Raw genomic sequence first — 16,462 nt, forward strand, 5'->3', positions numbered from 1 at the left:
TAGGTAGGATAGCTTCCCATCACCCCTCTGTGTAGTGAAGCAAGACAGGAAATCCACCCAAACTGTGCATCATATCTCCCAATACCATGTATTATGCATCCTCAGCTCTGAACAGAGCACATTCTTTATACAAGCACTGGAAACGTATCCTTCAGGGCACAACTCCATAACTTGCTCTTCTTACCTCTGCACACTACCAAATGGATATAAAGTTGTCAGTATCCTTTTGTCTTCTCTAAACTTCTTTTATATAAAAGGTAAGTCTCAATTTTAATTGTTTTCAGTATTCTCAGTATAGTTATGAAGTACAAGAATGGTTACGTGCAGCAAAACATCACATTGCTATGAGAGTCCCAAGATATCTGGGCTACAGAATTTTGTCCTGATATTTCAAAACACTGCAAATGCTGTGATAAGAACATTAACCAGATGCAGAAAAATATGTATTATCCAGCCACCTTCTCACTTCTGCTGTATTGCTCAGGAGGCTGCCCCATCAATTACTTCACCTAGAGACCAGACTGACCTTTTCCCTGCATTCATTTTCATCAACTTTCATTTCTGATGGTGTAACAGGATGAAAACCAAAAGGACAGACTAAAGCAAAAAGCATCCCTTTTTCATAGTTTCTTCATACATCACAGGGATGAAGGAATAAAACCCTGTCTTGAACACAGATGCAGCAAGCATGCTAATACATTATGTAAACCATAGCAAATAATTTATAACTTCCTGAAAGCAACTAATTTTAAGTTACACTAGCAGTGTAATGGCACAGTTTAAAAGATAGATTTCAGTGAGCAAATCCTGATCTACATCGTAGGTTGATTGTAGAACCAAAAGAGACATTGCTTAAAAAAAATAATCCTCTGTCACCAAAAAAACCCTACTCCAGTTTAAGAATTCTTGCATAAACCTTGCCTGCTATCATATTTTTGATCAGTGGAAGTATTCAGGCTCTATAAACACGGATGCTGAGACTTCAAAACACAACCCTATTACATTACAAATAAACACTAATATATAGGTGAAGATATTTCAGCATTGCCTTTTAATTAAAGGTCAAAGTGGTTACTTTCATCCTTCACAAACAATATTTATTGAGCATGCAATTTCTATTTCACTCTAGAACACTGCACACACTTACTGGTGTGGTAAACAGCCTGACACACAGTTATGACACATCACCTGAACCAAACTGTGCCAGAAGTTAGTTGGGGCACATAAGCTAGTATAAGCATGCACACAAAAGCTACACTGCAACAGATATTTTCTGATTACTATCAGCATGACTACTTCTGAATGAACAAACTCTTATTTTTTGCCAGAAAATTGGCAGAATAACAAAGCAGAAAATTAGTAAAACAGCAAAAGCTGAAAATATTATTAAGTCTTGAATCAACTTTATAGCAGATGCAAATCTGTGCTTCCTTTCCCTACGCATGTTTTGTACTACATATGAATTTCATATTTTTAGTATACCTCTTGAAATTTATTTATACAGGCAGATTATCAGACTTCAGTCACTGAAACTAAAAAAAAGGTATTTAGCCTAGATTCATTTAGATGAATCATGCATCCAATTGCTGAATAAGTTTTTTTAAATTTTGCACCAGGAAAACATTTAAAATTAACTTTGCCATACCGAGCATAACTCTTGCACTAGTCCTAGATGATACTTTATTAGAATTTTTCACTGTAATAGTCATGTCTACAACTTCTCTGTTTTTCAGGTAAAGCTGATACATTATTCATAATTCTACTTTTGTTCCTTAGACTTATTAGACAAAACACTTTGATTAAATAAACCTGGATACCTATTGCATTCGACAGCTTGTAACTCGGGCTTCTTTTAAGACTGTTTACTACTTACATTGTGAAAGAAATCATATAATTTAAAAATCTTAAGTAAGAGGCTGTTCCCCTTGGACTAACCGTGTCATTTATTACACAGCTGGCTAGTAAAAAGAGTACATCTTCGAGGGATGTGTGGGGTGTATGTGTCTCTATTCTTTTTTTTTTTTATTTCCCCTTCAATAACACATGAAAGATCCTTGCCCGGGCAAAACAAACTGAAAGAAACAGACCCCTTGTGAATTCCCTGCATTAGTTACCAAATTAATCCATGTCAAGCAGGACACAGTGCAAGTTTACTTTGGCTTAAACTTTAGCAACTGCAAGTATGTGTCAGTACATGAATGTTATGTTTCGAGAAGGAAATGTTTTCATTAATTTGCTGGTAGTGAAGCATATCTGTATTTGACTTATATAGGAAGTACACATCTGGAAATATATATTACATCATTTGTTATTAGTTATGTTCTCAGATTACAACAGGGAAGAGCAATCAGATCTCCTATCTCCAATATTTTCCCGTAACAAAATTTAGATAGGATGAACACAGTCTTCTCTGACAAGAAACAACAATATATGCTTAATGGACACTCAACATCTTGACAAAAATGGGCATTTTTGTCAAGAAACTAGTAATAATAATAATAATAATAATAATAACAACAACAACTGCCATGCTTAGATTCATACTAAACATCTTTCCAGGAACCTTACAGCCTGGTTGCCACTCAAATATTGATTTTGCAATCTATTCTGCATGTTGAGAAGAAAAACATAAATCTTTAGCACATCAAAGTGGATTTGCAGTCACAATGTGAAATATATGGGCTATGATAACATGATTGACTATCTACTGTACTTCAGTATTTTACTTCTTGCTATTCAGTGAAAACACTTTGAAAAAAATCATAAAGTATTCAGTGATAGTTTTAGTTCTTGCATTTTAATTTTTGTACTGCTAAGCAACAAAAAATATACAACAAAGATAAAAAATACCAAATCAGACATTGTTTCACATCTGCTGTACACTTTTCAAACTCCTGTAGTTGTTCTGCTAAAAATCTTCTCTTCTGTTTGAATCGCAAAGAGAAAAATTTCCTACACATCAAGCTGGGTTGTCAAGTAAGTGTATTTCAGGGATCTTCAGACTCATTTAATAATTTGTTTTTCTTTCACCCTGATGTACTGTAATTTCATAATCAATAGATTCCTGGACTTAGTAGGCACTTAAAATAAATGGCTGAGTTTCCATAAAGGAGATTAGGCTTGATTCATATTTCAATTAAAAAAAAAAAAAAAAAAGCCCAACAACAAAAAAACACAACCCCCCCAAAAAGCCCACCAGAACAACCAAAAAACCCCACAAAACAGTGACAATGAGTCTTTGGGTAAACACACCCAAGATTCATATCCACACTCTAATATTTTAATACCTAGAAAAAAGTTAATATGAATTTTTTTTTCTATCCTCAGGTATTGTTTAAACTACTAATAGCACTGGTATCAACATAGCATACAGTAATTCCAGATTCTATATTTATGTGTTTATATTCTACTTCTAGGGCTTTAATACTTAGATCAGAATATGATACCATCACAACTCTAAAAAGTTTTCCTTCATTATTTTTCCCAAATATACAAATAGTATAGCAAGTAATTACACTAGAGAAACAGTGTTTCTAACACGTCAAAAACCAGAAAACCCAGAAAAATAAAAACTTCATAGCTCCCTAAAAGTCAAAGTCATGTACTGAGCATCTCTGCTTCTTTCTAAAAAGCAAAACCCCAAAACCCCAACAAAAGAAAACATATAAACATACAGCCTGCATGAGTGATTGGCATAGGTTTATTTATATTTGTCTGTATAAAGTCTGTGCCAGTGGTTGTTAAAGCACGATCATTTTAAAAGCCTGTACAGCTGTTCTTCTGAAATCAACCAAGTAGACAGACTTACAATTCACATCAAATGTTAGTCAGCAGTGCTTCCCAATTTTAAAAGATTTTATATAAGCTGCACAACATGTTCAGTGCCAAAGATATTTGTCACCAACTTGCAGCGCTTTTCTCTTGCAGAAAAACATTTGATAATTCCCCTGTATCTTACACACTGTTTTCTAGGTTTAAATACTGATCCCTACTAATTTCATCATCATCTTTTAAACATTCTTTTCAGAGTAATAACCTAGATCTGGTGAAAAGAGCTTCTTACCATTCTGATCCAATATTTTCCCCGTCTCTGGAGTTCAGCAGCAAGGAGCTGTTGCTGTTGCACTGCTTACTAGAGACACCGGAGGCTTTGGAGGCAGAGAGTGTTTTATGTGGTTAAAATGTATCACCACTGATTATATTTCAGTCCCTCAATTCCTAGTCTTGATGCTCTGGAAATCAGCCAATCCAAGAGATAAAGAGGTTTGCAAGAAGAAGTTGCAGAATTTCCACAGCAAATGCTTCATGGAAATGTTTTGCTTCTTGATACTTGTTTTTTTATATCCACTAAATGTTAAAATAAATCCTGGCTCACTCTTCCCTCCTCCTCTTTTTTTTTTTTTTTTTTCCTTTTCCAAAATGAGATTCATATATTGTTCACAAGGGACTTCAGCACTTGCTACAGCTAGGCACAGTGCAGAAAGGCATCATGCCAGATTCCACACGCATCTCAGCCAAGATACCTGAATTTTGACTTGCAACACACCCTGCTATTCCAAACATGGATCTTCCTAAGCCAAAGCTCCTAACTGCCAAAATACACAGTGCTTCTGTAAGGCAGCCAAATGCCCCTTCAGATTAGCTAAGAGTATCTTTTATTTCCAATGTGGTTGCTCTTTGTCGGCTTTTTTTTTAAAACACCTTTTTTTTTCCTGATGAGGACAATTTCATTCCAAAGCGATGAAATTATCATCTCACACTTCTAATACCACCTCTCTCAAGAACATACACCATAGAAAATCTCTGCAATGCTGTAACTACTTAGTTAATATTATAACAATCTTAATGTTCTCAGTGAACACCCAGAATGCTGCTGTGCTTTCTGTGATAAAATAAAAAATGAATAAATAAGAACACAACAGTCCTGACTCCATGGACCTTGCTATCAAATAACCCAGTTAGAGATGACAGAGGGATGCAGAAGAAGCCAGGTTAGACATTATTGGTTAGTTTAAAAGGTACTTAAAAGTAATAACCAGCAACCTCACCATTTCCAAGCTTTTTGGATACCACAATAAAGGAATATTATATAAATTGTCATCAGAATGAGCTTGAAATTTTAATGTATGGATGAAAGAGGATGGAGAGATACCTCTGCAATAACTGAGAGTTTATAAAGGTCTAGAAAAGTCAAGACCATGCTCTGTGCAAGAAGGGAAAATAAATTCAGAAGAGATGCTTATAGCTTTCTTCTATTCTCTTTGCAACAGGATACAATAATGATTTTCATTGAAACAGAATGGGTATGAGACCACAGGACTGAGCTGAAGAAATCAAGGAAAAGGATGTTGGACTAATTGGCAAGGTTGTTTAAGAGATGAAGAAGAGCTGGGAGGAAGTTTTGAATGGGGTTTTTTTTAAGAGTAATGAACTTATTTTAGGAAATTGCATAAAGAAATAAGGTTTAACTATCAATAACACTGATGATGTTGTTTCTGAACTTATAGAAAGAACAAAGTAATAAACGACACATGTAATGGACATCATAGATGTCCACACACATTATGGACGTGGCAAGATTAGGTTGTTTTCCAGCAGCAGGGGAGTCTGCGGGAGGTCTGTTTTAGCTGCTTTCAGTTGTTGTTACCTAGCTGAATAGCCACAAGAAACTCTCTTTATTCCAAACCTTTCTTCTTCAGTCAGAGCTAAAGAAATTAATTTGGAAGTCATCATGAAAAAGATGAATGACTTGTATTCACAGAGGAGCTATCTGATGTAAATAAAAGGTCCATGGTTCAACCCCTAAGAAACATAGCAAGATGGAGCGGAAAGAGGCACTGAAGGAGCTATTGAGAAGGTAGAAGGGAAAATAAGCAAAACAGGTTCTATGAAACCAAGAGGGACAAAATTTCAGGAAGAAAAATGGACAACAGCATACAAGACAGCATAAAAAGCATACTGAGAAAATCAGTACAGAGCACTGGTTTCATTGTTTGACCAGAAAGCTGTCTAAAGATACTCTCTCTTGGGTAGCTTTAGCAGCATGGAGGGAGCAGGAGATGCACTGATTGGCAAGTGCCCAGTGCCACACCAGAACCTTGGCATAGACCAGAGACAACCCTTATAGTCATATTAGTCTGACTGCTAAAGGGACTCCCATTTGAGAGGCTTCACTTGTAATACCACTGAGACCCAAGGGACGATTCTGTGAAACAATTCAATTACAATCAATCAGACTAATGAGGTTTGCTCTTTTAAGAAATGAAAACTTTTTCATCAGAATGTTTTCAGCCATCTTAGTAGTCTGTACAAACCTTTCCTGCAATCCTTGAAATTTATGAAAAAAATCACTGGGAAAGTGATCAGATGAAGACATGCAACCAAGTCTTGCTCCTGTATGTTTCTACACAAAATGTGTATGGGACAGGGTGACATGGCCCTATTCAAACATGCAAACAATTTTCAACTCTGCCTTTCAGTCAATGAAGTCAGAATGCTTCCATGTTTTACTGAAAAGTTATTAAATTAATTGAATTCATACACATTTCAGTATTAAATCTGGCACATTCTTCTCACAATTAAAACACACCTCCCAAACTCAAGTGCAAATATCATCTCCAAAATTCAACTTAAAGACACTTCTATACAGAACAAGTGGTATCATACACCTATACAGAAAAAAAATAATTAAAGTTAAAAAAAACAAAACCAAAAAACAAGCAAACAAAAAAACCAAAACAAAACCAGAAAAAATAATTCAAGTTAACTTACTTCAGCATTAGGACTCTTCCTTCAAAAGAAAGCCAACTTTTCCATTTACTTCAAACTTCTTCCAACACACACACAGAAAAAGAAGTGCCCACCAAAGAAAAGAATTATGTAGTGATATAACTGCAAAACTTTAAATGTGAACTTCAACTTCTTCATCTACATAAGCCTTAAAGATGAAGTCCTTTTTTTTTTTCCTCTTCAGTTCTTAAAGGATCCATAAGCAATGGGAGCTTTTCTTAAGCAATGACATAAGGATGCCCTTGAATTCTTTAAATGATCAAGGAATGCACAACGAGGCTGAAAAACTGAAGTTAGATTAATAGTAATTTACTTTTTTTGATGGAAATAGATTTGATCTGGCAATACAAGTAATTTCACACATACGTGTTCTTTGCAGCATGTAAATATTCACACTAGAGCCCTCAATCTACAGCAATTGAAAAACTTCATAAAACAACTGATCAAAGAACTGAATTTTTGGTAGAATTTTTTTTTTTGGCATTTGTTGTTTGAAGAGAAGGTGAAAAAAATTATTTCAATTTTCCATTAAATGAAAAATCCCAATAAACTTAAATGCAGAACAGTTAAGTCATCTTGGATTTGCTTGAGATGCCATAAATCATAAGGAACATGCAGTTATGGCTCTCCTGTGGCTCTCCGTAAGTCTGTCCAAATTATCCCTAGCATTATGAAGCACAATCTCTTCCCATTAGTTGTAAAAAATGATGAAAGTACCTATGAACAGTTTGCTGTAAACAGTTAAAAATAAATCAAAGCCTTAATAAGTAACAAGACAAAAAAATGCAGTATTATTTGAAGCTAGAAAATTGAGATAAACAAGATTGCATACATCTGCAGCAATTCTAAAAGTCAGCAAAGCAAAACAAAACCTCAAAGACACCTGACAAAACATGAAAATTATTAGTGAAAGACTTTGATTTTTTAAATAATTTCATATTTCACAAAAGATATTTTTCTCCAAAATCTTCACTCTCAGAAAAGGTCTAAATCCATGATTATAGTTGGGATCTATGCAGAATGCACTTTCTCATTTTAAGGATATTCACTTTCATGAGCAATGGAAAGCAAGAAAACAAGGTGGAACACAACAAGGCTTTTCAAGATCTTGAAGATATTGAAGTAGCTTAAAATCCAAGCTCAGATTTTTTCAGTATAGAGTTTAGCCTGCCTTGGTCAGATGAATTTGAACAACAGTATTCTGAATTTTATTGTTAAAGGCTTAGAGCGAACAGAAATGCTCTTTAAAAAGCACAGTGATAAGGGGCAAGTGGCTGTGCAAGACAGGAGAATGGATATGACAATGAACATGCCTGGCAGACAACTAGAGCCACAAGACCAGTGTGTGGAGCAAAACTATGGTCTTATTTAATTTTCCTGTGGCATTAATTTCATACAAAAAAATACCTGAAATGTATGTTCATATAACACCACCTCAGACAGCACCTCTATTATTTGCTTGGGTCTTTTCACCAGAGCCATTATTGCAAGACAACCTCTCCAACATCCTGTTGTATATCTTGGTTGTCACTATCCTAAGTGGGATTTTTCAGACTAAAGTTGTTTTTTCCTGAAAATGTAAGTCCCTCTCCAGCATTGCTTTAAAGAAGTATGTCCAAAGTACACTCTGAGTATAAACTGGTAAAGTACTGTAGTTCTATGGACAAAAAATGTCAATGGAACTCATGCTGAGAAACAGAAAAATTCTCCCTTCTTCCAAAATCTAACTAGCACAGGAACTCCAAAGCCAAATAATACAACTATAAATGCCAGTATTAGATCTTCTTTGTTCATCAGTTTCATTAGCAACACAAGAAAGTAACAGAATTAGCAAGAAGATAGTAAATTTTGGGGAAAAAAGAGAGAGAAAGTAGAAACAAGGAAGAAGGGAGCTGGGCGGACACCGGGGGTTGATGTGGAAAAAGAGGCAGAACAGCAAGGTGTCTCAATCTGGTCCCTCTTCAAGGCTTGCTGGATCTACAAATCAACAGCTAGAACAAAAACCAACATCACCAAAAATCAAAGATATCACCACCTAGTCTGCTACTCTTCCAAAAGACAGCAATATTTCACCTTGCAAGAAGCTTTACCAGAATCTCAGGTATTACTTACACCCTGAGATCCCCTCACTCATACAATTCATACATTATTGCCCATGAGACTTTCCAGTGGTAAAATTCTGTTCTTCAAGAGGACTTATAATATAAAAGCACAGCCTCAAATACTTCACATAATGTTCTGAAGCAGAAAGAGGATTAAAAAGTTCTATTGGTCTTGCAGGAAGGAAAACTGTTATGCAAAATTTTGCTTGTAGAGATTTGGACTTCACACCAATAGTATATCATTTCAAATCAGTGGAAATACATTCAGATCTTATGAAACTGGTACAGCATCTACAGAACAGAATAGGTTACTTGCAAATTAAGACTCAAGCAATAGCCAAAGACTGAAACATGGCCCTGAATGTTTAGCATTACCCAGCCCTAAACTGATGCTCACAGATCATAACTGGAGCTGTCAGCTATTTAAATGGGCAGTACCAATACACAGAGGATGATGGGTTTTCATTGTTATCAAGACCAAACATTGCTTACAATTTTCAAATAAATATTTCCTATTATTCTGTGAAGAGTTGAAAGCGTGAGTTAAAGGTAAGAACAGTTGCAAAAGAAATTCCATTGCATTTTCTTAAAAAGAAAAAAAAATAAAAAGAAAAAGGAGAGAAAGAAAAAGATAAAGCCTTATTATGTATCAGATGCAGCTGAAAAAACATATGAGTGCTGCCTCCCAGAGTCCATCTGCCTGGAAACAATTCTTTCTGTTTTGCTCTGCTACACTGACTGATTCAGCAGCCAAGAGTAGTGAAACAATAACTAGATTCTCTGTTTGTGCCAACCGCTGTACTGAGGGGATCACACTGGACCACCCCAGTCCAAGCTATGCACAGACCTAGGTCTCTGTGCTGCCTAAGAAGCGCAGACAGGTATCAGCTTCAAAATGGAGCTGAATCCATCTCTCTCTCTTATATGCACATGAATCCTTGCCTGCACAACCTCATAAAGGAAAACACAGTTAATGAACAACCCTCTCTCTCCACAGGTCCAAAGAGTAACTCTGCCTCCCACCACTCCTGCACTTGGAGCAGCCAGGTGGGCTGTAAGAGCCTCTCCAGCACTCTGGGGAGATGGCTGGGGGAAGAGAGGCACAGGAGTGAGATGCAGAGCTACCCTGAGAGGGTGGGCAGCTTCCACTTCCTGCCATCAATGTCATCGGAGACAATGCCACTGTTTCTAGGCACGCTGCGGCCACACGACAAGGAGCGGCACAGCATTCTTTGATCTAACCACTGAAACTACCACACACCGCAATCATGTTGTAAAGCAAAAAGCAGATGTTAAGGGAGTCGCACTTAAAGAAGTCTGGGGTTTATTGCACTGAGCGCTAATGAGAGATCACTGTTCGGCGAGTTTGCGGCGCTCTTCCACCGCGGGAAGCGGACAGACAGCCAGGGGCGGCACCAGCGGCCGCTCCCCGCTCCCTGCGCGTCTCGCCGCGGCCGCCAGGGGGCGGTGCAGCCCCGCGCGGAGCGGCCGGGCCGGGCCGGGCCGGGCCGGGCCGGGCGAGCGCGGTCCCAGGACACGGCACCGAGCGCTTCCCAACACCGACCCCTTTTTTTTTTTTTTTTTTTTTTTTTTTAGAAAGGGCCTACGTAATGTGCGCGCTAAAAATAGCCGGTTAGCATTTGGCCCCCAACGTAACAACGTTAGCCGCGTTGATATAATTCCGTTTCGTTTCCATGCGAAATTACACTTAATATGATTTCACGAGGTTATGCAATACGTTTCACTATGCTGCGGTACTCTGCATAATGCCAGCGAGCATTACCCAATAGCTTAATTAATCCAAATAACTTAGTCCCAATAACTTTGGTAGAAGAGGAAAGAAATGGCAAAAAGATCAAAGGTGCTACCGTTGAGCTGAGAATACCTGACTGAATACAGAAAGTGGAGAAATGTAGCAGCCCCTAAGGAGATCTTCAGGGCTTGGTGTGACCTCAGGGTTACAACAGATAAAGGTGACCTAAAACTGTTGGACTTCCTTGATCATGACGCCTCTCCAAAACTGTCCTCAGATAGCTGATGTCTGATAAACAGATACAAGCTACACATGGATGGCTCTGGAAAACGCCAGATGAAATTCAGAGGCACAGCACAGTACTATTGCAAAGTCCTACGGACAAGAAAAACTCAGGAAGGCATTGGATGGCTAAGGCTCATATTCCTGCGTGACACCTGACAGATATGGTGGCATTATCCCAAGCAACAGGGTCAGGAGAGTGCCAAACTATTTCACTGTAAAAAGCTCAGTAAGAAATATAACCCACTTTAAAAATCAACACTAGTGTCCCCAACTGATTCTCAGGGGAGGGAGACTGATCCTAAGAAAGAAATGAACAGTAGCTGAACAGCACCAGCATTTGTTCAGGTACCAGTCACTATGGAGCAGGTGGTGCTGACTAAACCCACTTCCAAATGAAGAGTCATGAGCAAGAAATCAAGCAGGCAAATGACTGCTACAGATTTGTGAAAACTTAAAAAGTGTAGGTGTACACAGCACACATCTCCAGCACAGGCTGAACAAAAAATGAACCTGCACAGTGCCAAAAGACACATGCAAGCTCAGTATTCCCTTTACCTGATAGGATTTTGTGAAAAGATACAGCAAGTGGTCAGACAGCTAAACAAAAACAATCTGTGGAAATGACAGAACATTTGAAAAACTGATCATAGCAGTGGATGACAATCTGGCCCACTTGCAGCTAAGAATACAAGAAAGAAGGAAGAGCTGATTTTAGTGGCAAGGTCTTTGAATAGCTTCTCGAAAAACTGCACAAACTTCTGAACTAAATCCTTTAACCAGAACACTAACCACGTTGGAAAAAAGAGAAAACTTATTTAAGGGATGGACTGTTTTTAAGAAGACAGAGGGACATTGCAGCTGAGGCTTTAGCCTAAACTAGTTATGGCCAAATACAATGAGATCAACAGAAAAAGTTTTTCACTCATTTTACCAAGCTTAAAAACAGTCCATTTCACAAAGTATCACAAGATAGTCTATTACTTATCCTGAGTGGTACAAGACTCCTATCTGTGAAAAAGAGAAGTCAAGAATCTTACAATAACCTCTGTAAATGCATGTTTTTAAAACAAAAGAAGCTGCTAAGAAAGAATAGGTTATCTCACTCTGGAGACTGAATGGACAGAACTGGCAGTCCAATGGCAAAAAACTTCCAAGTAAATACACATATAAATCAGAATGACAACCTGCTGTTATACAGCTAATTTTGACTGGGCACACAAAACAGGCACCTGGAGAGCAACACTGCTTCTAACCACAGGTCTGAAAATGATTTATACTTACATAAACTACTGTGGTGGGATGACCCCAGTCAGAAGACAAACACCCATGCAACTGCTCGCTCACTTCCCCCCACTCAGTGGCACACAGGAGAGAAAAGGAAGAACAAAGCAAGGAAGCTTGTGGATCAAATAAAAACAGCTTAACAAGTGAAGAAAAGAGGGAACACACCACCCCCAAAACAGCAAGTGACTCAAAGAAAATCACTCACTACCTCCCACAAGCAGACCAATGCCCAGACACTCTTCAAGCAATGACCACCACGGAAGACACATCCTCCATCTTCTACCTCCAGTTTTTATTGCTGAGTAAGCAGTCCCAGCTGTATGTCCCCCAATTTCTTTCCCACCTACTTTCCTACTCAGTTTGAGGGCCAAGAAAGAAAGAAAGGCCTTTGTGCCATGCAAGCACTATTCAGCAATAGCCAATTCGTGTGCATTATCAACACAGGTTTAGCCATGTATCCAAAACACAGTACCATACAATACTGTGAAGAAAATTAACTTCCTCTCAGTTGGACACAGCACAAATATTTTGCAACAAAGTTGACTGTCATGACAGAAGACAGGAGAAAGGAAGCAATCTGGATAATATGGACAGCTTCATGTACTTGCAAGGTCTTAACATAAGAGAGAATGTTGCAAGGTGCCTGAAGCCCCATAGATGGAATTGATGTTAACTCAAAAGACACTATGGAAAAATAAATTATTAAATCAGATATAACTTAACACATGAACATTCTCAGCCTTGCTCTTTGTAGCGAAACCATTGCTTGCTTCTCAAATGAGAAGTTTCTAGTGGTTGCCTGGAGTCAGATGACATCGATAGCTATAGTTAGGAAAGAAAAGTGAGTAACAGCTGATCAATAAGGCAGCAAAGAACTCAGAACCAAAATCAAGGCTGCCTGACTTGTCTGAGCACATCTTACAGATGAAAGGTGATCATTGCTTACAAGGCTGTGTTTTTCAGGCTAGCAGGAAGTGACTGGACAGTGGAATGGTGGTTGAGTAGCAAAGTTAACAACATTGTACAGCAAAGCATGAGACAGAACAAGAATATACTATGCCTGGTACATACAGCCATTATACTGCACTGGCAGAGGAAGAAAGTAATAATATGCATTTATATTATTTAGATTAATATTCACATTTTTGCAGTGTAGCTGAAAGCTACCACTCAGAAATTTAATGTCAGGTAATGAGTAACGTAATGAATTTATTACTAGTCAAGCTGAGCTGAAAGCACAGCCCAAGTTCATTAATGGTTTAATCATCTAATGAATTTAAGGCATCCAGAGGTAATTAAGGTCTAGGTATCCTTCCTGGCCAAATTCTTTGCTGCCATAGCACATATACAGTCACAGCAGTTCATCTGTGTTTCACTTGTTGCTGTGTTCCAATTGTTTACACAACAGAAAAATATGGCCTTGATGAGATTGAGAGTGAACCATCAAGAAAACAAAAATCATTTTTGAAAAACTAAGGACTGAGGAATATATAGAGAGAACACCACACATGGCAGAATTATGCCTTAATCTCTCCCCTTCTTCCTTTGGGAAATGTCTCTTTGCGTGACGAAACCAATACACAGCCCCATTAAAGAAGCTATTTGCTCACCTGCAAAACATTAATGACAAGCTTTCCCAGTTGATGCACAGAACTCTGCAGAGCAAGGCCAGCTCATCTCTTTGAAATTTTACAATGAAATCATAGCACTACTGCTTTCCACTACTGACTTACATACCCAGTGCAATCCTGAAGAGGCTGTTAAGAATTACTGTATTTCAAAATGCAGGGAAAGGAAAATCAAATCTAAATAAAAGGAGATGACTTGCCAAATATTACATAGCAAATATGCATCGGTCATGTTGAATACCTATTTTTGCCAGATCAAAAGTTTTTGACTGGGGCTAGGAAAAGTAAACAATTTTCACCTGTGTATAAAAGAGGTCACAAAGAATCAGTAAACCAGAAAATTAATCAGGAATGAAAACCAGAAGTACTGGAAGATTCTGCCCTGACGATGTGCAAAAAATATGACTACTAAATATAACAGCGTACTAAACAGCAAGACTAGTATCCAGCTGTGCTCTCCACAATACCTTTGTTGAGTGTTGTGTTTTTTTCCGCCTCCTCTGGATAAGCTTCAGTAGGAACAGACTCAAATAACTCACAAAAGGAATTCAAGAACTGACAAGTCAGACATCTGACTAGTAGGAACATGGCTGGAAACACCTCCACATTGCAGCTGGCTGCCCCCAACAGTGCTTTGCAGCACAGGGAAGCCTGTCTCAAAAAGCATTTTCTGTGTCCTCAGACAAACAGCTCTTCTTGAATAAAGAACCTGAAAGATCCAGTGCTGAGATTTAATTGTTAAATCAATTAAAATCCTTTGTATGTGATACAAAACACTTCCTACCTTGGTAAGTCTTTTTGGTGGGGTGGAGGGGGAGAGAGGGAAATGCAACTATTTCTGTTATTTACAACAACGACACATTACGTTTCTGTAGCCAACAAAATAAAGCTTCCTATATATATAAATATCCTTAAGATGGTATCAGTCTTTGAATCTGCTATAAATAATTTGACCACTAACTGGAGACAAAGCTACAGTATGTCTACATAGTTTACAAGAACTATTAAAAACCATGAATCAGCCTTTCTGAGTTGCAAATTTCTTTCCACAGGTCTAAATATTTTTTTTCTTTGTTTAGTCTTTACAATTAAATAAATTACATTTGGATTTTATTCTGATCTCAATATCTGAATGGAGTTGTTGACACCACTTTTATTCTCTCTCTGTGTCTCTCTCAAAACAAGGTAGTTCATTACTTCATGAAAACCAATCTCTCGGAAAAGAAAGCTATACTTGGATATACTCTCCTTGGAAATCTCTTCTGACTACTTTTCAGTAGGCTGTTTTCAAAACTTCACTGAGCTCTCTGAACATCGGAGAACTTCCAGCTGATTCAGTATGGAATTGTATGGAAAAAAAACCGCAAAACCAGACCCTCCCTAACCCACGGACCAGAGCTTCAATCCCATCAAGTGAAATTGTAAGATACATTATGCAAATGTAAACCCTACATTGTTTTCCTGAAGAGTTTAGTTTTTGGCTTGGGTATATCTTAATTAGTATTTTAGGTTGCTTCAAGACTGTGCTTTTCTAAATATACAAGTCTTCTGACTTCTGTGTTTCGCACTGGAACCCAAGAAGCAGGGAACAAACATTTTCGAGACAAATATTTACTAATATAAAAAAAAAAAGTGTCATCAAGTTACAAAAAATCTCTTATCTCTTCTGATGCTTGGAATCCTGAGATGATAAGCATTGGATGGACAGGGCATGGCACAATGCACTCATCTTTGCTGTGGAGAGGTTCACCAACTCTACATTCACTTGCACAAGGTTGTGCTTACAATACAGATTCACGTATCACTGAAAGCAATCAAGTCTGGAATATTAACTTAACTTTCAAGAGTACTTTGGTGGGGGACTCTATTATTCTTTTCTCATTAATAAACCAACAGTTCCCAGGAACAGGGACATACAATATTTTCACATGGATCAAATACACAACTCAAGTAGCTAGCAGTCACCTGTATTCAGGTGCTATCACACAGATTACTAACCTCTTCTACAATAGTCTTCTGGGCCAGTCACCATAATCGCTATTTCAGTTTGTTTCACAGAGTGAAACTGGATGAAACCCACAAGTGCATTTCAGGAGTGCAACTAATACTCAAAAACTTCTAATAGGTGTTCAGTCAGTGGAACTGGTAAAGAGCAAGTCCTATTAAAACTTCCCAAATATGTATAGCACAGACACTCAGCCTTAGCACTATGTTTGCTTTAAAGATCTGCTTATATTGCTCTGTGCTATTTGTTGTTGTAGACATATCTGTGCAAGTGCCAGGGCTAGATGGAAACTGAGGGCAGTACGCCTCATCTTGCAGACACTTGCAATACAGAAAGACAAGCTCAAAAGTGAAATACAGTGGCTAGGACATTAATCTAGGAGTTAGAGAACTAATTTAAATCCAAACCCAACAAACTGAGCAAGACAAAGTGCCATTCTCTGCCTTTATTTCACCTCCTTGTCCTTCATGACAAGACCTGCCTCTTGCATTTGCACAGCATACTGCATTAAAGGCCCAAATCTCTGCACAGAACAGTAATTCACATTATTATACAGTATGCTGCTAAAAACATAAAGGTGACCTCCAACTTTCTCTATATGCTTTCACACAATTTC

At 37.9% G+C, this 16,462-nt stretch overlaps 1 protein-coding gene across 4 annotated transcripts in view; it reads right to left on the reverse strand.

Moving 5' to 3' along the window:
- The window catches only part of PLD5 (phospholipase D family member 5), a 174,628-nt gene that overhangs the window by 133,713 nt on the left and 24,453 nt on the right, over positions 1–16,462 (reverse strand). For 2 of the 4 annotated variants that reach the window (XM_027887322.1, XM_027887323.1), the window contains exon 1: positions 1,483–1,518. The exons of 1 other annotated variant lie outside the window; for it this stretch is intronic. Coding sequence is in view for 1 of the 3 variants with exons in the window: in XM_027887321.1 (XP_027743122.1) it covers positions 4,064–4,066 (3 nt within the window). In the remaining 2 variants the exon portion in view is untranslated. Of the gene's footprint in view, positions 1–1,482; positions 1,519–4,063; positions 4,450–16,462 lie in introns of those variants that run through there. One more of the 4 variants, XM_027887321.1, reaches the window with a different exon arrangement.

Source organism: Empidonax traillii, unplaced genomic scaffold (genome assembly GCF_003031625.1).
Source record: "Empidonax traillii isolate 1590-97213 ecotype Southwest subspecies unplaced genomic scaffold, ASM303162v1 scaffold206:size1282135, whole genome shotgun sequence".
Taxonomy (NCBI): domain Eukaryota; kingdom Metazoa; phylum Chordata; class Aves; order Passeriformes; family Tyrannidae; genus Empidonax; species Empidonax traillii.